General features: G+C 51.3%; 1 protein-coding gene across 1 annotated transcript in view; it reads left to right on the forward strand.

Annotated features, from left to right (window-relative positions):
- Positions 1 to 13000, forward strand: part of LOC142783987 (uncharacterized) — a 64313-nt gene extending 51313 nt beyond the window's left edge. The window contains exon 2 of the mRNA XM_075882601.1: positions 11771 to 13000. Coding sequence (XP_075738716.1) covers positions 11771 to 12484 — 714 coding nt within the window. The 3' untranslated portion in view covers positions 12485 to 13000. The remainder of the gene's footprint in view (positions 1 to 11770) is intronic.
- The last annotated feature ends 3430 nt before the right edge of the window (positions 13001 to 16430 follow it).

The following is a 16430-nucleotide window of genomic DNA, read 5'->3' on the forward strand; positions in this document are numbered from 1 at the left end:
CACCCAGTGGTGGTGCGGCGCTATTTTTTTCTTTGGGCTGATGGCTTTGGAGATATGTCCTGATGGTGGTAAGAGTGGAGCAGGACTGTCTCCGTGACGCAATTGGCTAGCGCGATTGGCTGTTAACCGAAAGGTTGGAGGTTCGAGCCCACCCTGTGGTCGTGCGGCGCTTTTTTTCTTTGCGCTGATAGCTTTGGAGAAATGTTCTGACGGTGGTTAGATTGGAGCACGACAGTCTCCGTGGCGAAATTGGCTAGCGCGTTCGGCTGTTAACCGAAAAACTGAAGTTTCGAGCCCTCCCGGGAGTGGTGTGTTGCTTTTTTCTTTGCGCTGATAGCTTTGAAGATATGTTCTGATGGTGGTGAGAGTGGAGCAAGACTGTCTCCGTGGCGCAATGGGCTAGCGCGATCGGCTGTTAACCGAAAGGTTGGAGTTTCGAGCCCTCCCGGGAGTGGTGTGTTGCTTTTTTCTTTGCGGTAATAGCTTTGAAGATATGTTCTGAAGGTGGTGAGAGTGGTGCAGGACTGTCTTGTTGCGCAATTGGCTAGCGCGACCGGCTGTTAACCGAAAGGTTGGAGGTTCGAGCCCACCCGGTGGTGGTGCGGCGCTTTCTTTTCCTTTCGGGTGATAGCTCTGGAAAAATGTTCTGACGGTGGTGAGAGTGGAGCACGACTGTCTCCGTGGGGCAATTGGCTAGCGCGATCGGCTGTTAACCGAAAGGTTGGAGGTTCGAGCCCACCCGGTGGTGGTGTGGCGCTTTTTTTCTTTCGGCTGATAGCTTTGAAGATATGTTCTGATGGTGGTGAGAGTGGAGCAGGACTGTCGCCGTGGCGCAATAGGCTAGCACGATCGGCTGTTAACCGAAAGTTTGGAGTTTCGAGCCGTCCCGGGAGTGGTGTGTTGCTTTTTTCATGCGCTGATAGCTTTGAAAATATGTTCTGATGGTGGTGAGGGTGGAGCACGACGAACTCCGTGGCGCAGTTGGCTAGCGCGATCGGCTGTTAACCGAAAGGTTGGAGGTTCGAGCTCACCCGGTGGTGGTGCGCGCTTTTTTTCTTTGGGCTGATAGCTCTGAAGAAATGTTCTGACGGTGGTTAGAGTGGAGCAGGACTGTCTCCGTGGCGCAATTGGCTAGCGTGATCGGCTGTTAACCGAAAAGTTGGAGGTTCGAGCCCACCCTGTGGTGGTGCGGCGCTTTTTTTTCTTTGCGCTGATTGCTTTGGAGAAATGTTCTGACGGTGGTTAGATTGGAGCACGACTGTCTCCGTGGCGCAATTGGCTAGCGCGTTCGGCTGTTAACCAAAAAACTGAAGTTTTGAGCCATCCCGGGAGTGGTGTGTCGCTTTTTTCTTTGCGCTGATAGCTTTGAAGATATGTTCTGATGGTGGTGAGAGTGGAGCAAGACAGTCTCCGTGGCGCAATGGGCTAGCGCGATCGGCTGTTAACCAAAAGGTTGGAGTTTCGAGCCCTCCCGGGAGTGGTGTGTTTCTTTTTTCTTTGCGGTAATAGCTTTGAAGATATGTTCTGATGGTGGTGAGAGTGGTGCAGGACTGTCTTTGTTGCGCCATTGGCTAGCGCGATCGGCTGTTAACCGAAAGGTTGGAGTTTCGAGCCCTCCCGGGATTGGCGTGTTGCTTTTTTCTTTGCGCTGATAGCTTTGAAGATATGTTCTGATGGTGGTGAGGGTGGAGCACGACTATCTCCGTGGCGCAGTTGGCTAGCGCGATCGGCTGTTAACCGAAAGGTTGGAGGTTCGAGCCAACCCGGTGGTGGTTCGGCGCTTTTTTTTCTTTGGGCAGATTGCTTTCAAGATATATTCTGATGGTGGTAAGAGTGGAGCAGGACTGTCTCCGTGGCGCAATTGGCTAGCGCGATTGGCTGTTAACCGAAAGGTTGGAGGTTCGAGCCCACCCGGTGGTGGTGCGGTGCTTTTTTTTCTTTGGGCTGATAGCTTTGAAGATATGTTCTAATGGTGGTGAGAGTGGAGCATACTGTCTCCGGGGCGCAATTGGCTAGCGCTATCAGCTGTTAACCGAAAGGTTGGAGTTTCGAGCCCTCCCGGGAGTGGTGTGTTGCTTTTTTCTTTGCGCCGATAGATTAGAAGATATGTTCTGATGGTGTTGAGAGTGGAGCACGACTGTCTCCATGGCGCAATTGGCTAGCGCGATCGGCTTTTAACCGATAGGTCGGAGTTTCGAGCCCACCCAGTGGTGGTGCGGCGCTATTTTTTTCTTTGGGCTGATGGCTTTGAAGATATGTTCTGATGGTGGTAAGAGTGGAGCAGGACTGTCTCCGTGTCGCAATTGGCTAGCGCGATTGGCTGTTAACCGAAAGGTTGGAGGTTCGAGCCCACCCTGTGGTGGTGCGGCGCTTTTTTTTCTTTGCGCTGATAGCTTTGGAGAAATGTTCTGACGGTGGTTAGATTGGAGCACGACAGTCTCCGTGGCGCAATTGGCTAGCGCGTTCGGCTGTTAACCGAAAAACTGTTTCGAGCCCTCCCGGGAGTGGTGTGTTGCTTTTTTCTTTGCGCTGATAGCTTTGAAGATATGTTCTGATGGTGGTGAGAGTGGAGCAAGACTGTCTCCGTGGCGCAATGGGCTAGCGCGATCGGCTGTTAACCGAAAGGTTGGAGTTTCGAGCCCTCCCGGGAGTGGTGTGTTGCTTTTTTCTTTGCGGTAATAGCTTTGAAGATATGTTCTGATGGTGGTGAGAGTGGTGCAGGACTATCTTGTTGCGCAATTGGCTAGCGCGACCGGCTGTTAACCGAAAGGTTGGAGGTTCGAACCCACCCGGTCGTGTTGCGGCGCTTTCTTTTTCTTTCGGGTGATAGCTCTGGAAAAATGTTCTGACAGTGGTGAGAGTGGAGCATGACTGTCTCCGTGGGGCAATTGGCTAGCGCGATCGGCTGTTTACCGAAAGGTTGGAGGTTCGAGCCCACCCGTTGGTGGTGCGGCGCTTTTTTTTCTTTCGGCTGATAGCTCTGAAGAAATGTTCTGACGGTGTTGAGAGTGGAGCAGGACTGTCTCCGTGGCGCGATTGGCTAGCGTGATTGGCTGTTAACCGAAAGGTTGGAGGTTCGAGCCCACCCGGTGGTGGTGCGGCGCTTTCTTTTTCTTTCGGGTGATAGCTCTGGAAAAATGTACTGACGGTGGTGAGAGTGGAGCAGGACTGTCTCCGTGGCGCAATTGGCTAGCGCGATCGGCCTTAACCGAAAGGTTGGAGTTTCGAGCCCTCCCGGGATTGGCGTGTGGCTTTTTTCTTTGCGCTGATAGCTTTGAAGATATGTTCTGATGGTGGTGAGGGTGGAGCACGACTGTCTCCGTGGCGCCGTTAGCTAGCGCGATCTGCTGTTAACCGAAAGGTTGGAGGTTCGAGCCCACCCGGTGGTGGTTCGGCGCTTTTTTTCTTTGGGCTGATGGCTTTCAAAATATGTTCTGATGGTGGTAAGAGTGGAGCAGGACTGTCTCCGTGGCGCAATTGGCTAGCGCGATTGGCTGTTAACCGAAAGGTTGGTGGTTCGAGCCCACCCGGTGGTGGTGCGGTGCTTTTTTTTCTTTGGGCTGATAGCTTTGAAGATATTTTCTAATGGTGGTGAGAGTGGAGCATACTGTCTCCGTGGCGCCGTTAGCTAGCGCGATCTGCTGTTAACCGAAAGGTTGGAGGTTCGAGCCCACCCGGTGGTGGTTCGGCGCTTTTTTTTTCTTTGGGCTGATAGCTTTGAAGATATGTTCTGATGGTGGTGAGGGTGGAGCACGACTGTCTCCGTGGCGCCGTTAGCTAGCGCGATCTGCTGTTAACCGAAAGGTTGGAGGTTCGAGCCCACCCGGTGGTGGTTCGGCGCTTTTTTTTCTTTGGGCTGATGGCTTTCAAAATATGTTCTGATGGTGGTAAGAGTGGAGCAGGACTGTCTCCGTGGCGCAATTGGCTAGCGCGATTGGCTGTTAACCGAAAGGTTGGTGGTTCGAGCCCACCCGGTGGTGGTGCGGTGCTTTTTTTTCTTTGGGCTGATAGCTTTGAAGATATTTTCTAATGGTGGTGAGAGTGGAGCATACTGTCTCCGTGGCGCAATTGGCTAGCGCGATCAGCTGTTAACCGAAAGGTTGGAGTTTCGAGCCCTCCCGGGATTGGCGTGTTGCTTTTTTCTTTGCGCTGATAGCTTTGAAGATATGTTCTGATGGTGTTGAGGGTGGAGCACGACTGTCTCCGTGGCGCAGTTGGCTAGCGCGATCGGCTGTTAACCGAAAGGTTGGAGGCTCGAGCCCACCCGGTGGCGGTTCGGCGCTTTTTTTTCTTTTTGGCTGATGGCTTTCAAGATATGTTCTGATGGTGGTAAGAGTGGAGCAGGACTGTCTCCGTGGCGCAATTGGCTAGCGCGATTGGCTGTTAACCGAAAGGTTGGAGGTTCGAGCCCTCCCGGTGGTGGTGCGGTGCTTTTTTTTCTTTGGGCTGATAGCTTTGAAGATATGTTCTAATGGTAGTGAAAGTGGAGCATACTGTCTCCGTGGCGCAATTGGCTAGCGCGATCAGCTGTTAACCGAAAGGTTGGAGTTTTGAGCCCTCCCGGGAGTGGTGTGTTGCTTTTTTCTTTGCGCCGATAGATTAGAAGTTATGTTCTGATGGTGGTGAGAGTGGAGCACGACTGTCTCCATGGCGCAATTGGCTAGCGCGATCGGCTGTTAACCGAAAGGTCGGAGTTTCGAGCCCACCCAGTGGTGGTGCGGCGCTATTTTTTTCTTTGGGCTGATAGCTTTGAAGATATGTTCTGATGGTGGTGAGAGCGGAGCAGGACTGTCTCCGTGGCGCAATTGGCTAGCGCGATTGGCTGTTAAGCAAAAGGTCAGAGGTTCGAGCCCAGCCGGTGGTGGTGCGGCGCTTTTTTTTCTTTGGGCTGATAGCTTTGAAGATATGTTCTGATGGTGGTGAGAGTGGAGCAGGACTGTCTCCGTGGCGCAATTGGGTAGCGCGATCGGCTGTTAACCGAAAAGTTGGAGGTTCGAGCCCACCCGGCGGTTGTGCGGCGCTTTTTTTTCTTTCGGCTGATAGCTCTGAAGAAATGTTCTGACGGTGGCGAGAGTGGAGCAGGACTGTCTCCGTGGCGCGATTGGCTAGCGTGATTGGCTGTTAACCGAAAAGGTGGAGGTTCGAGCCCACCCGTTGGTGGTGCGGTGCTTTTTTTTCTTTGGGGTGATAGCTCTGAAGAAATGTTCTGACGGTGGTGAGAGTGGAGCACGACTGTCTCCGTGGGGCAATTGGCTAGCGCGATCGGCTGTTAACCGAAAGGTTGGAGGTTCGAGCTCACCCGGTGGTGGTGCGGCGCTTTTTTTCTTTGGGCTGATAGCTCTGAAGAAATGTTCTGACGGTGGTGAGAGTGGAGCAGGACTGTCTCCGTGGCGCAATTGGCTAGCGTGATCGGCTGTTAACCGAAAAGTTGGAGGTTCGAGCCCACCCTGTGGTGGTGCGGCGCTTTTTTTTCTTTGTGCTGATAGCTTTGGAGAAATGTTCTGACAGTGGTTAGATTGGAGCACGACTTTCTCCGTGGCGCAATTGGCTAGCGCGTTCGGCTGTTAACCGAAAAACTGAAGTTTCGAGCCCTCCCGGGAGTGGTGTGTCGCTTTTTTCTTTGCGCTGATAGCTTTGAAGATATGTTCTGATGGTGGTGAGAGTGGTGCAGGGCTGTCTTTGTTGCGCAATTGGCTAGCGCGACCTGCTGTTAACCGAAAGGTTGGAGGTTCGAGCCCACCCGGTGGTGGTGTGGCGCTTTCTTTTTCTTTCGGGTGATAGCTCTGGAAAAATGTTCTGACGGTGGTGAGAGTGGAGCACGACTGTCTCCGTGGGGCAATTGGCTAGCGCGATCGGCTGTTAACCGAAAGGTTGGAGGTTCGAGCCCACCCGGTGGTGGTGCGGCGTTTTTTTCTCTTTGGGCTCATAGCTTTGAAGATATGTTCTAATGGTGGTGAGAGTGAAGCAAGACTGTCTCCGTGGCGCAATTGGCTAGCGCGACCGGCTGTTAACCGAAAGGTTGGAGGTTCGAGCCCACCCGGTGGTGGTGTGGTGCTTTTTTTTCTTTGGGCTGATAGCTTTGAAGATATGTTCTAATGGTGGTGAGAGTGGAGCATACTGTCTCCGTGGCGCAATTGGCTAGCGCGACCAGCTGTTAACCGAAAGGTTGGAGTTTCGAGCCCTCCCGGGAGTGGTGTGTTGCTTTTTTCTTTGCGCCGATAGATTAGAAGATATGTTCTGATGGTGGTGAGAGTGGAGCAAGACTGTCTCCGTGGCGCAATGGGCTAGCGCGATCGGCTGTTAACCGAAAGGTTGGAGTTTCGAGCCCTCCGGGGAGTGGTGTGTTGCTTTTTTCTTTGCGGTAATAGCTTTGAGGATATGTTCTGATGGTGGTGAGAGTGCTGCAGGACTGTCTTTGTTGCGCAATTGGCTAGCGCGACCGGCTGTTAACCGAAAGGTTGGAGGTTCGAACCCACCCGGTCGTGGTGTGGCGCTTTCTTTTTCTTTCGGGTGATAGCTCTGGAAAAATGTTCTGACAGTGGTGAGAGTGGAGCATGACTGTCTCCGTGGGGCAATTGGCTAGCGCGATTGGCTGTTAACCGAAAGGTTGGAGGTTCGAGCCCACCCGTTGGTGGTGCGGCGCTTTTTTTTCTTTGCGCTGATAGCTTTGGAGAAATGTTCTGATGGTGGTTAGATTGGAGCACGACTGTCTCCGTGGCGCAATTGGCTAGCGCGTTCGGCTGTTAACCGAAAAACTGAAGTTTCGAGCCCTCCCGGGAGTGGTGTGTCGCTTTTTTCTTTGCGCTGATAGCTTTGAAGATATGTTCTGATGGTGGTGAGAGTGGATCAAGACTGTCTCCGTGGCGCAATGGGCTAGCGCGATCGGCTGTTAACCGAAAGGTTGGAGTTTCGAGCCCTCCCGGGAGTGGTGTGTTGCTTTTTTCTTTGCGGTAATAGCTTTGAAGATATGTTCTGATGGTGGTGAGAGTGGTGCAGGACTGTCTTTGTTGCGCAATTGGCTAGCGCGACCGGCTGTTAACCGAAAGGTTGGAGGTTCGAGCCCACCCGGTGGTGGTGCGGCGCTTTCTTTTTCTTTCGGGTGATAGCTCTGGAAAAATGTTCTGACGGTGGTGAGAGTGGAGCAGGACTGTCTCCGTGGCGCAATTGGCTAGCGCGATCGGCCTTAACCGAAAGGTTGGAGTTTCGAGCCCTCCCGGGATTGGCGTGTGGCTTTTTTCTTTGCGCTGATAGCTTTGAAGATATGTTCTGATGGTGGTGAGGGTGGAGCACGACTGTCTCCGTGGCGCAGTTAGCTAGCGCGATCGGCTGTTAACCGAAAGGTTGGAGGTTCGAGCCCACCCGGTGGTGGTTCGGCGCTTTTTTTTCTTTGGGCTGATGGCTTTCAAAATATGTTCTGATGGTGGTAAGAGTGGAGCAGGACTGTCTCCGTGGCGCAATTGGCTAGCGCGATTGGCTGTTAACCGAAAGGTTGGAGGTTCGAGCCCACCCGGTGGTGGTGCGGTGCTTTTTTTTCTTTGGGCTGATAGCTTTGAAGATATGTTCTAATGGTGGTGAGAGTGGAGCATACTGTCTCCGTGGCGCAATTCGCTAGCGCGATCAGCTGTTAACCGAAAGGTTGGAGTTTCGAGCCCTCCCGGGAGTGGTGTGTTGCTTTTTTCTTTGCGCCGATAGATTAGAAGATATGTTCTGATTGTGTTTAGAGTGGAGCACGACTGTCTCCATGGCGCAATTGGCTAGCGCGATCGGCTGTTAACCGAAAGGTCGGAGTTTCGAGCCCACCCAGTGGTGGTGCGGCGCTATTTTTTTCTTTGGGCTGATGGCTTTGAAGATATGTTTTGATGGTGGTAAGAGTGGAGCACGACTGTCTCCATGGCGCAATTGGCTAGCGCGATCGGCTGTTAACCGAAAGGTCGGAGTTTCGAGCCCACCCAGTGGTGGTGCGGCGCTATTTTTTTCTTTGGGCTGATAGCACTGAAGAAATGTTCTGACGGTGGTGAGAGTGGAGCACGTCTGTCTCCGTGGGGCAATTGGCTAGCGCGATCGGCTGTTAACCGAAAGGTTGGAGGTTCGAGCCCACCCGGTGGTGGTGCGGCGCTTGTTTTCTTTGGGCTGATAGCTCTGAAGAAATGTTCTGACGGTGGTGAGAGTGGAGCAGGACTGTCTCCGTGGCGCAATTGGCTAGCGTGATCGGCTGTTAACCGAAAAACTGAAGTTTCGAGCCCTCCCGGGAGTGGTGTGTCGCTTTTTTCTTTGCGCTGATAGCTTTGAAGATATGTTCAATGGTGGTGAGAGTGGTGCAGGACTGTCTTTGTTGCGCAATTGGCTAGCGCGACCGGCTGTTAACCGAAAGGTTGGAGGTTCGAGCCCACCCGGTGGTGGTGTGGCGCTTTCTTTTTCTTTCGGGTGATAGCTCTGGGAAAATGTTCTGACGGTGGTGAGAGTGGAGCATGACTGTCTCCGTGGGGCAATTGGCTAGCGCGATCGGCTGTTAACCGAAAGGTTGGAGGTTCGAGCCCACCCGGTGGTGGTGCGGCGGTTTTTTTTTTCTTTGGGCTCATAGCTTTGAAGATATGTTCTAATGGTGGTGAGAGTTTAGCATACTGTCTCCGTGGCGCAATTGGCTAGCGCGACCAGCTGTTAACCGAAAGGTTGGAGTTTCGAGCCCTCCCGGGAGTGGTGTGTTGCTTTTTTCTTTGCGCCGATAGATTAGAAGATATGTTCTGATGGTGGTGAGAGTGGAGCAAGACTGTCTCTGTGGCGCAATGGGCTAGCGCGATTGGCTGTTAACCGAAAGGTTGGAGTTTCGAGCCCTCCGGGGAGTGGTGTGTTGCTTTTTTCTTTGTGGTAATAGCTTTGAGGATATGTTCTGATGGTGGTGAGAGTGGTGCAGGACTGTCTTTGTTGCGCAATTGGCTAGCGCGACCGGCTGTTAACCGAAAGGTTGGAGGTTCGAACCCACCCGGTGGTGGTGCGGTGCTTTTTTTCTTTGGGCTGATAGCTTTGAAGATATGTTCTAATGGTGGTGAGAGTGGAGCATACTGTCTCCGTGGCGCAATTGGCTAGCGCGATCAGCTGTTAACCGAAAGGTTGGAGTTTCGAGCCCTCCCGGGATTGGCGTGTTGCTTTTTTCTTTGCGCTGATAGCTTTGAAGATATGTTCTGATGGTGTTGAGGGTGGAGCACGACTGTCTCCGTGGCGCAGTTGGCTAGCGCGATCGGCTGTTAACCGAAAGGTTGGAGGCTCGAGCCCACCCGGTGGCGGTTCGGCGCTTTTTTTTTCTTTTTGGCTGATGGCTTTCAAGATATGTTCTGATGGTGGTAAGAGTGGAGCAGGACTGTCTCCGTGGCGCAATTGGCTAGCGCGATTGGCTGTTAACCGAAAGGTTGGAGGTTCGAGCCCTCCCGGTGGTGGTGCGGTGCTTTTTTTTCTTTGGGCTGATAGCTTTGAAGATATGTTCTAATGGTAGTGAAAGTGGAGCATACTGTCTCCGTGGCGCAATTGGCTAGCGCGATCAGCTGTTAACCGAAAGGTTGGAGTTTTGAGCCCTCCCGGGAGTGGTGTGTTGCTTTTTTCTTTGCGCCGATAGATTAGAAGTTATGTTCTGATGGTGGTGAGAGTGGAGCACGACTGTCTCCATGGCGCAATTGGCTAGCGCGATCGGCTGTTAACCGAAAGGTCGGAGTTTCGAGCCCACCCAGTGGTGGTGCGGCGCTATTTTTTTCTTTGGGCTGATAGCTTTGAAGATATGTTCTGATGGTGGTGAGAGCGGAGCAGGACTGTCTCCGTGGCGCAATTGGCTAGCGCGATTGGCTGTTAAGCAAAAGGTCAGAGGTTCGAGCCCAGCCGGTGGTGGTGCGGCGCTTTTTTTTCTTTGGGCTGATAGCTTTGAAGATATGTTCTGATGGTGGTGAGAGTGGAGCAGGACTGTCTCCGTGGCGCAATTGGGTAGCGCGATCGGCTGTTAACCGAAAAGTTGGAGGTTCGAGCCCACCCGGCGGTTGTGCGGCGCTTTTTTTTCTTTCGGCTGATAGCTCTGAAGAAATGTTCTGACGGTGGTGAGAGTGGAGCAGGACTGTCTCCGTGGCGCGATTGGCTAGCGTGATTGGCTGTTAACCGAAAAGGTGGAGGTTCGAGCCCACCCGTTGGTGGTGCGGTGCTTTTTTTTCTTTGGGGTGATAGCTCTGAAGAAATGTTCTGACGGTGGTGAGAGTGGAGCACGACTGTCTCCGTGGGGCAATTGGCTAGCGCGATCGGCTGTTAACCGAAAGGTTGGAGCTTCGAGCTCACCCGGTGGTGGTGCGGCGCTTTTTTTCTTTGGGCTGATAGCTCTGAAGAAATGTTCTGACGGTGGTGAGAGTGGAGCAGGACTGTCTCCGTGGCGCAATTGGCTAGCGTGATCGGCTGTTAACCGAAAAGTTGGAGGTTCGAGCCCACCCTGTGGTGGTGCGGCGCTTTTTTTTCTTTGTGCTGATAGCTTTGGAGAAATGTTCTGACAGTGGTTAGATTGGAGCACGACTTTCTCCGTGGCGCAATTGGCTAGCGCGTTCGGCTGTTAACCGAAAAACTGAAGTTTCGAGCCCTCCCGGGAGTGGTGTGTCGCTTTTTTCTTTGCGCTGATAGCTTTGAAGATATGTTCTGATGGTGGTGAGAGTGGTGCAGGGCTGTCTTTGTTGCGCAATTGGCTAGCGCGACCTGCTGTTAACCGAAAGGTTGGAGGTTCGAGCCCACCCGGTGGTGGTGTGGCGCTTTCTTTTTCTTACGGGTGATAGCTCTGGAAAAATGTTCTGACGGTGGTGAGAGTGGAGCACGACTGTCTCCGTGGGGCAATTGGCTAGCGCGATCGGCTGTTAACCGAAAGGTTGGAGGTTCGAGCCCACCCGGTGGTGGTGCGGCGTTTTTTTCTCTTTGGGCTCATAGCTTTGAAGATATGTTCTAATGGTGGTGAGAGTGGAGCAAGACTGTCTCCGTGGCGCAATTGGCTAGCGCGACCGGCTGTTAACCGAAAGGTTGGAGGTTCGAGCCCACCCGGTGGTGGTGCGGCGCTTTTTTTTCTTTGTGCTGATAGCTTTGAAGATATGTTCTGATGGTGGTGAGAGTGGAGCAGGACTGTCTCCGTGGCGCAATTGGCTAACGCGATTGGCTGTTAACCGAAAGGTTGAAGGTTCGAGCCCACCCGATGATGGTGTGGCGCTTTTTTTTCTTTGTGCTGATAGCTTTGAAGATATGTTCTAATGGTGGTGAGAGTGGAGCAAGACTGTCTCCGTGGCGCAATTGGCTAGCGCGACCGGCTGTTAACCGAAAGGTTGGAAGTTCGAGCCCACCCGGTGGTGGTGCCGTGCTTTTTTTCTTTGGGCTGATAGCTTTGAAGATATGTTCTGATGGTGGTGAGAGTGGAGCAGGACTGTCTCCGTGGCGCATAAACTTGAAAGCCAGGCCATATCGAGTGGAGCATGTCCGAGACAGCCTTGCTCGTCTTTCGCTGCTGCCGGAAGTGGTTGCCCTAGGGGCATACCAAATGAATCATGTATGGGCAGTGACGTTCAAGGATGATGAGGGTAAAAAGAAGATGCTGGCGGCGGAGTCTTTTGATCTAAAGGACCATCGCTGTATGGTGGTTGACCCCCGTGATCGAGGTGTGCGGCTGAAGTTGTACTGGCTTCTTCATGGCGTGCCGGACGAGGCTGTGCGAGTCGCCTTAACGCCCTACGGAAAAGTGACCGAGATAAGCAGAGACAAATGGAAGGTGCAGGGTTGCAATGATAAAGGTTCAACCACGCGGTCGGTCACGCTGAGGCTACACGCGGGCGTGTCCGTGGACGACCTGCCACACCAACTGCGAGTTGCGGAGGATATGGCGCTCGTCGTAGTTCCTGGCAGAGCACCGCTATGCCTCCGATGCCGGGCTATCGGACACATTCGACGGGATTGCCGCGTGCCGCGCTGTGGGGTATGTCGTCGCTATGGCCACGATGACGCCCACTGTGTGAGGTCGTACGCCAGCATTGCGGGCCCAGGCCAAACAGACGAAGTGTCTGAACACCTGATGGATGCCGTGGATGCCGAAGAAGCGAGCAGGGAAGACGGTTATACGGAAGGCCCTGCCACGCCCCCTGAACAGTCTTCTGGGGCCGCACTGGAATCTACCAATAAAGGCGACAAGCACTCTGGTGCGCCAGGAACGAATTTAGACACGGCAGCAGTAGAGAACGACGCTACAGCAGCGAGCAAGTCATCTTCAGCTGCGCGAGAGGGCGGCCCGGAAGCAATGGACGCCGAGATGACCAAGGCCGGTGCTATCGCTTTTAAGCGAGCTCGTGAAACACCTGACCGTACCGGAAATGTTGACACGTCGGCCATCAATGAACCTCCAACAAAGACGGCGACTGGTCGTCGGCCTACCTTTAAACCACGACCAAACCTGTCTCCTGACCGTAGGGGCACTCAAACGTCGGCCCCGCCGTAGCGGAGGAGACGTTCCGAGGCTTTCTACGCTGTGCACACGCAACCACTGTTGCGACGTGAGTATGACACCTGACGAAACAACCTTCAAGAAATGGCGACTAACTTTAAAACTGGTATTTGCATCGCGACGTTGAACTCAAGAGGCCTGTGTTCGCGCAGGAGACAATGCCAGATTAGTCGCATCTTGTTAGAAAACGACATAGACCTCCTGGCTGTACAAGAAACTAAAATGGAAAGTGAAGAACAAACGGAGCAAATGGTTCAAGTTTTTCGCTCTAGGTACAATGTCTGCGTTTGTCATGCTGTTGGGCGGTCAGGAGGCTGTGTCGTTTTCATACGTAGTAGTATCGCGGTTGTTGAAAATGTGTCTACCTGCGATAGCGGTAGGCTGGTTGTGTGCGACTTCAGTGTTTCTGGAATGCCTTGGCGCGTTGTGTGTGTTTATGCACCGAATAGATCGCACGAACGGGAATTTTTTTTCAGAGCGATTGAAGGATTCTTGAAAACGGAAAGAAATGTTGTGGTTCTAGGGGACTTCAATTGTGTCTGTAGAGCTGAGGATAAGACAACGAGCTTCAATGTGCGCGATAGAAGCGCTGAGCTGTTGAATAAAATAGTGAACGAGACAGGGCTGGAAGATGTCGGTTATGTAATGACGCGGGAGGGTGAAGTAGGATATACGCACTTTCAAGGTCATTCGCACGCGAGGTTAGACAGAATATATTTGTCGGCAAAGTTGGTGCCACTATGCTCATCTTATCAAATTCAACATCTTAGTTTTAGTGATCATTGTCTGGTCAAGGTCAACATTGGCGAAAAACGTAAGGCTGCGAAGTTTAATTGGTTTCTATGGAAATTTAATGAAAAGCTGCTGCAAGATGAAATATTTGTCACAAAAACCAAAGAATGTCTTTCAAATGCTCTTCGTTTGGAGACCAATAACTTCATAGCTGTGTGGGAGCAAATGAAGTGTGATATAAAGATGATAGCGATTGAAAGAGCCTGTGTATTACGTAATCGGGAAAGGCAACAAGAGAGGCAGTTACAAAGCGAACTAGACTACATGTTAAGCGTAGAAAATGAAGTGCCGGGAAAATTTAAGAAAGAAATAAAGGAGGCGAAAGCAAAGCTCGAATTCATCGACGACGAAAAGTACCGCGGAGCAATGATAAGGGCTCGCACTGAACGGCTGTGGATGGGTGAAACGCCCACTAAGCGGGTGCTCAGTGAAGAAAAGAAACATGCAGCAAACAAAGAGATAAATGAAATCCGATACCGCAATTACATTACCCGGGACCGCGAACAGATAAAGCACGCCTTTGTCGAGTTTTATACGCAACTCCTTAGCCATACAATCAATGACCCCGAACGATTCAAAGAGGACTTTCTGACCCTTATGCCGAGATTGGAAGACTCTGAGCGGGAGCTACTGGAAGTAGAAATCACTGTGGCAGAAATTGAATCAGCTATAGATAACCTGGGTAACGGCAAGTCACCAGGGCCGGATGGGCTTGGTGCTGCCATATACAAATTTTTTAAGACAGAAATGGCACTGGCATTACACCGAGTGATCAGAGAATGCTACGACAAGCAGCAAACACCTCATTCATTTAGGACAGCACACGTAGTATTAATCCCCAAAACTGATGACCCCGCAAAGCTACTTTCAGTGGAATCCTACCGACCTATCAGTTTGAGCAACACTGACTATAAAATATACACGAAGGTCCTAGCAAGACGGCTCCAAAGTGTTGTCACATCCCTTGTCGGCCCGCATCAGACATGTGGGATTAAGGGCAGAACCATATTCACAAATATACACGTAACCAGAAGTATTCTAGAATGCTGTGATGCAAATAATGACCGCGTGGCCATGATTCAGCTAGACCTGCACAAAGCGTTCGATAAAGTCGTACATGAAATTTTGTTTTTATTGCTGGAACATGTGAATGTAGGAACTGTCATTACAGAAGGCGTTAGAATGGTGTATCATGACTGCAGGGCTAATTTAGTAATCAACAAAGAAGTAAGTGCTTCAATTCCTGTGCGCTCGAGCGTGAAGCAAGGTTGTGCTTTGTCGCCACTCCTTTTCGCGCTTTACTTAGAGCCCTTCTGTCTACGAATACTTGCATCACCAAGTATAAGAGGGTATACGTTTCTGACCAGTGGAATTAGAATTTTAGCCTATGCTGATGACGTCGCAGTGTTTTGCAGTGACAAAGAAAGTGTGCAAGAAGTTGTACGAATAGCTAGGGAATTCTGTGCAGCAACGGGCAGCGCAATTAGTTGGCCAAAATGTCTAGGCGTTTGGCATGGCCAGTGGCAAAGCACACCCGAAGTTTACTGTAACATGAATTGGAAAATCATACCCGGAAAGTACCTCGGTGTGCCTTTGGATCACTACCGCAATGCTACGGAGTATTGGTCTGAGGAACGTCAACGCATTAAAAATTGTACTGATAAGTGGGGAGGTCGCAATTTATCAATGTTTGCAAAAGCGTCCGTGTGCAATGTATTTCTGATTGCAAAAGTGTTTTATGTACTACAAGTGTTAACCATGACCCGCACTTCGGTCCAGAAAATGCACCGAGTATTCGCGACCTTTATATGGGGGTCGCAGTGGGAGCGCACGAGCCGGTGCAATTTATTTCATAGGGTAAAATATGGTGGTCTGGGGCTTTTGCATTTGTTTTTTAAGCAGTTGGTGAGCAGATTCATGTTCGCTCGAGATCAAACTGACAATTTCTTGAGAACTGTGATCCAAGCAAGACTGCAGACCCCCTTATCTGATTTCGTCGTGTCATCTTTTGCCTTCGAAGCTGGACCACTCAGTCCTTATTTGCGAGAAGTAGTTACAGCTACACGCCTGCTCAAGGAAAGATTTTCGTACGAATACTTGTCCGACGTGACCAAAAAGAAACTGTACCGTGACCTTCTTGATGTCTTCCTGCCAGTGCCCGTCTACCGAGCTTCGTGCAGGCTAGGTTCTGAGCGTGACGTGTTTAAACGTGTTAAGAGAATGCCGGTCAGACCCTCTGTCAAAACATTCTTCTTTCAAGTGCATACCGGCACTCTCCCTGTACTGCCATGGCTAAAAAGTAAAGGGCTTTTTGTACCGTGGTCCGTCAACTGTCTAATCTGCGGCAAACCAGAAACGATAAATCATATCTTTCTCGACTGCCATGATGCTGTGTTCTTGTGGGACGTACTACAACGGACTATAAAAAAAGAACTACCTATCAACGCTTTTGGAATCCGTTTTCTTCCGTGTGCAGCTGCAGGGGAAGTGCCGAGTGACATGTTAATGTTGCTTTGCATGCATAGTGTGTGGAGGACAAGAATGGATGTTCGACATATGCGTGTAGACGCACGTTCAGCGAGAGACTATTTTGTTGAGAGTATGCTGTATACACGAGACGTGTTTAAAGCGCTGCCTGAACCCCCTGAGTGGTTACCTGTGCTCGACCAATTGGCTTCTGTGAAGCCTTTTTAAACCAAGTGCACTGGCCAAGTTGAAGCTGGTGTTTTAGTAAGTGTACATATTTTGTATGTATTTCCTTTGCTTGTGGTTATTAAAAGGCAATAAAGAAAAAAAAAAAAAAAAAGTCTCCGTGGCGCAATTGGCTAGCGCGACCAGCTGTTAACCGAAAGGTTGGAGTTTCGAGCCCTCCCGGGAGTGGTGTGTTGCTTTTTTCTTTGCGCCGATAGATTAGAAGATATGTTCTGATGGTGGTGAGAGTGGAGCAAGACTGTCTCCGTGGCGCAATGGGCTAGCGCGATCGGCTGTTAACCGAAAGGTTGGAGTTTCGAGCCCTCCGGGGAGTGGTGTGTTGCTTTTTTCTTTGCGGTAATAGCTTTGAGGATATGTTCTGATGGTGGTGAGAGTGCTGCAGGACTGTCTTTGTTGCGCAATTGGCTAGCGCGACCGGCTGTTAACCGAAAGGTTG

Source organism: Rhipicephalus microplus, unplaced genomic scaffold (assembly GCF_043290135.1).
Source record: "Rhipicephalus microplus isolate Deutch F79 unplaced genomic scaffold, USDA_Rmic scaffold_13, whole genome shotgun sequence".
Classification (NCBI taxonomy): domain Eukaryota; kingdom Metazoa; phylum Arthropoda; class Arachnida; order Ixodida; family Ixodidae; genus Rhipicephalus; species Rhipicephalus microplus.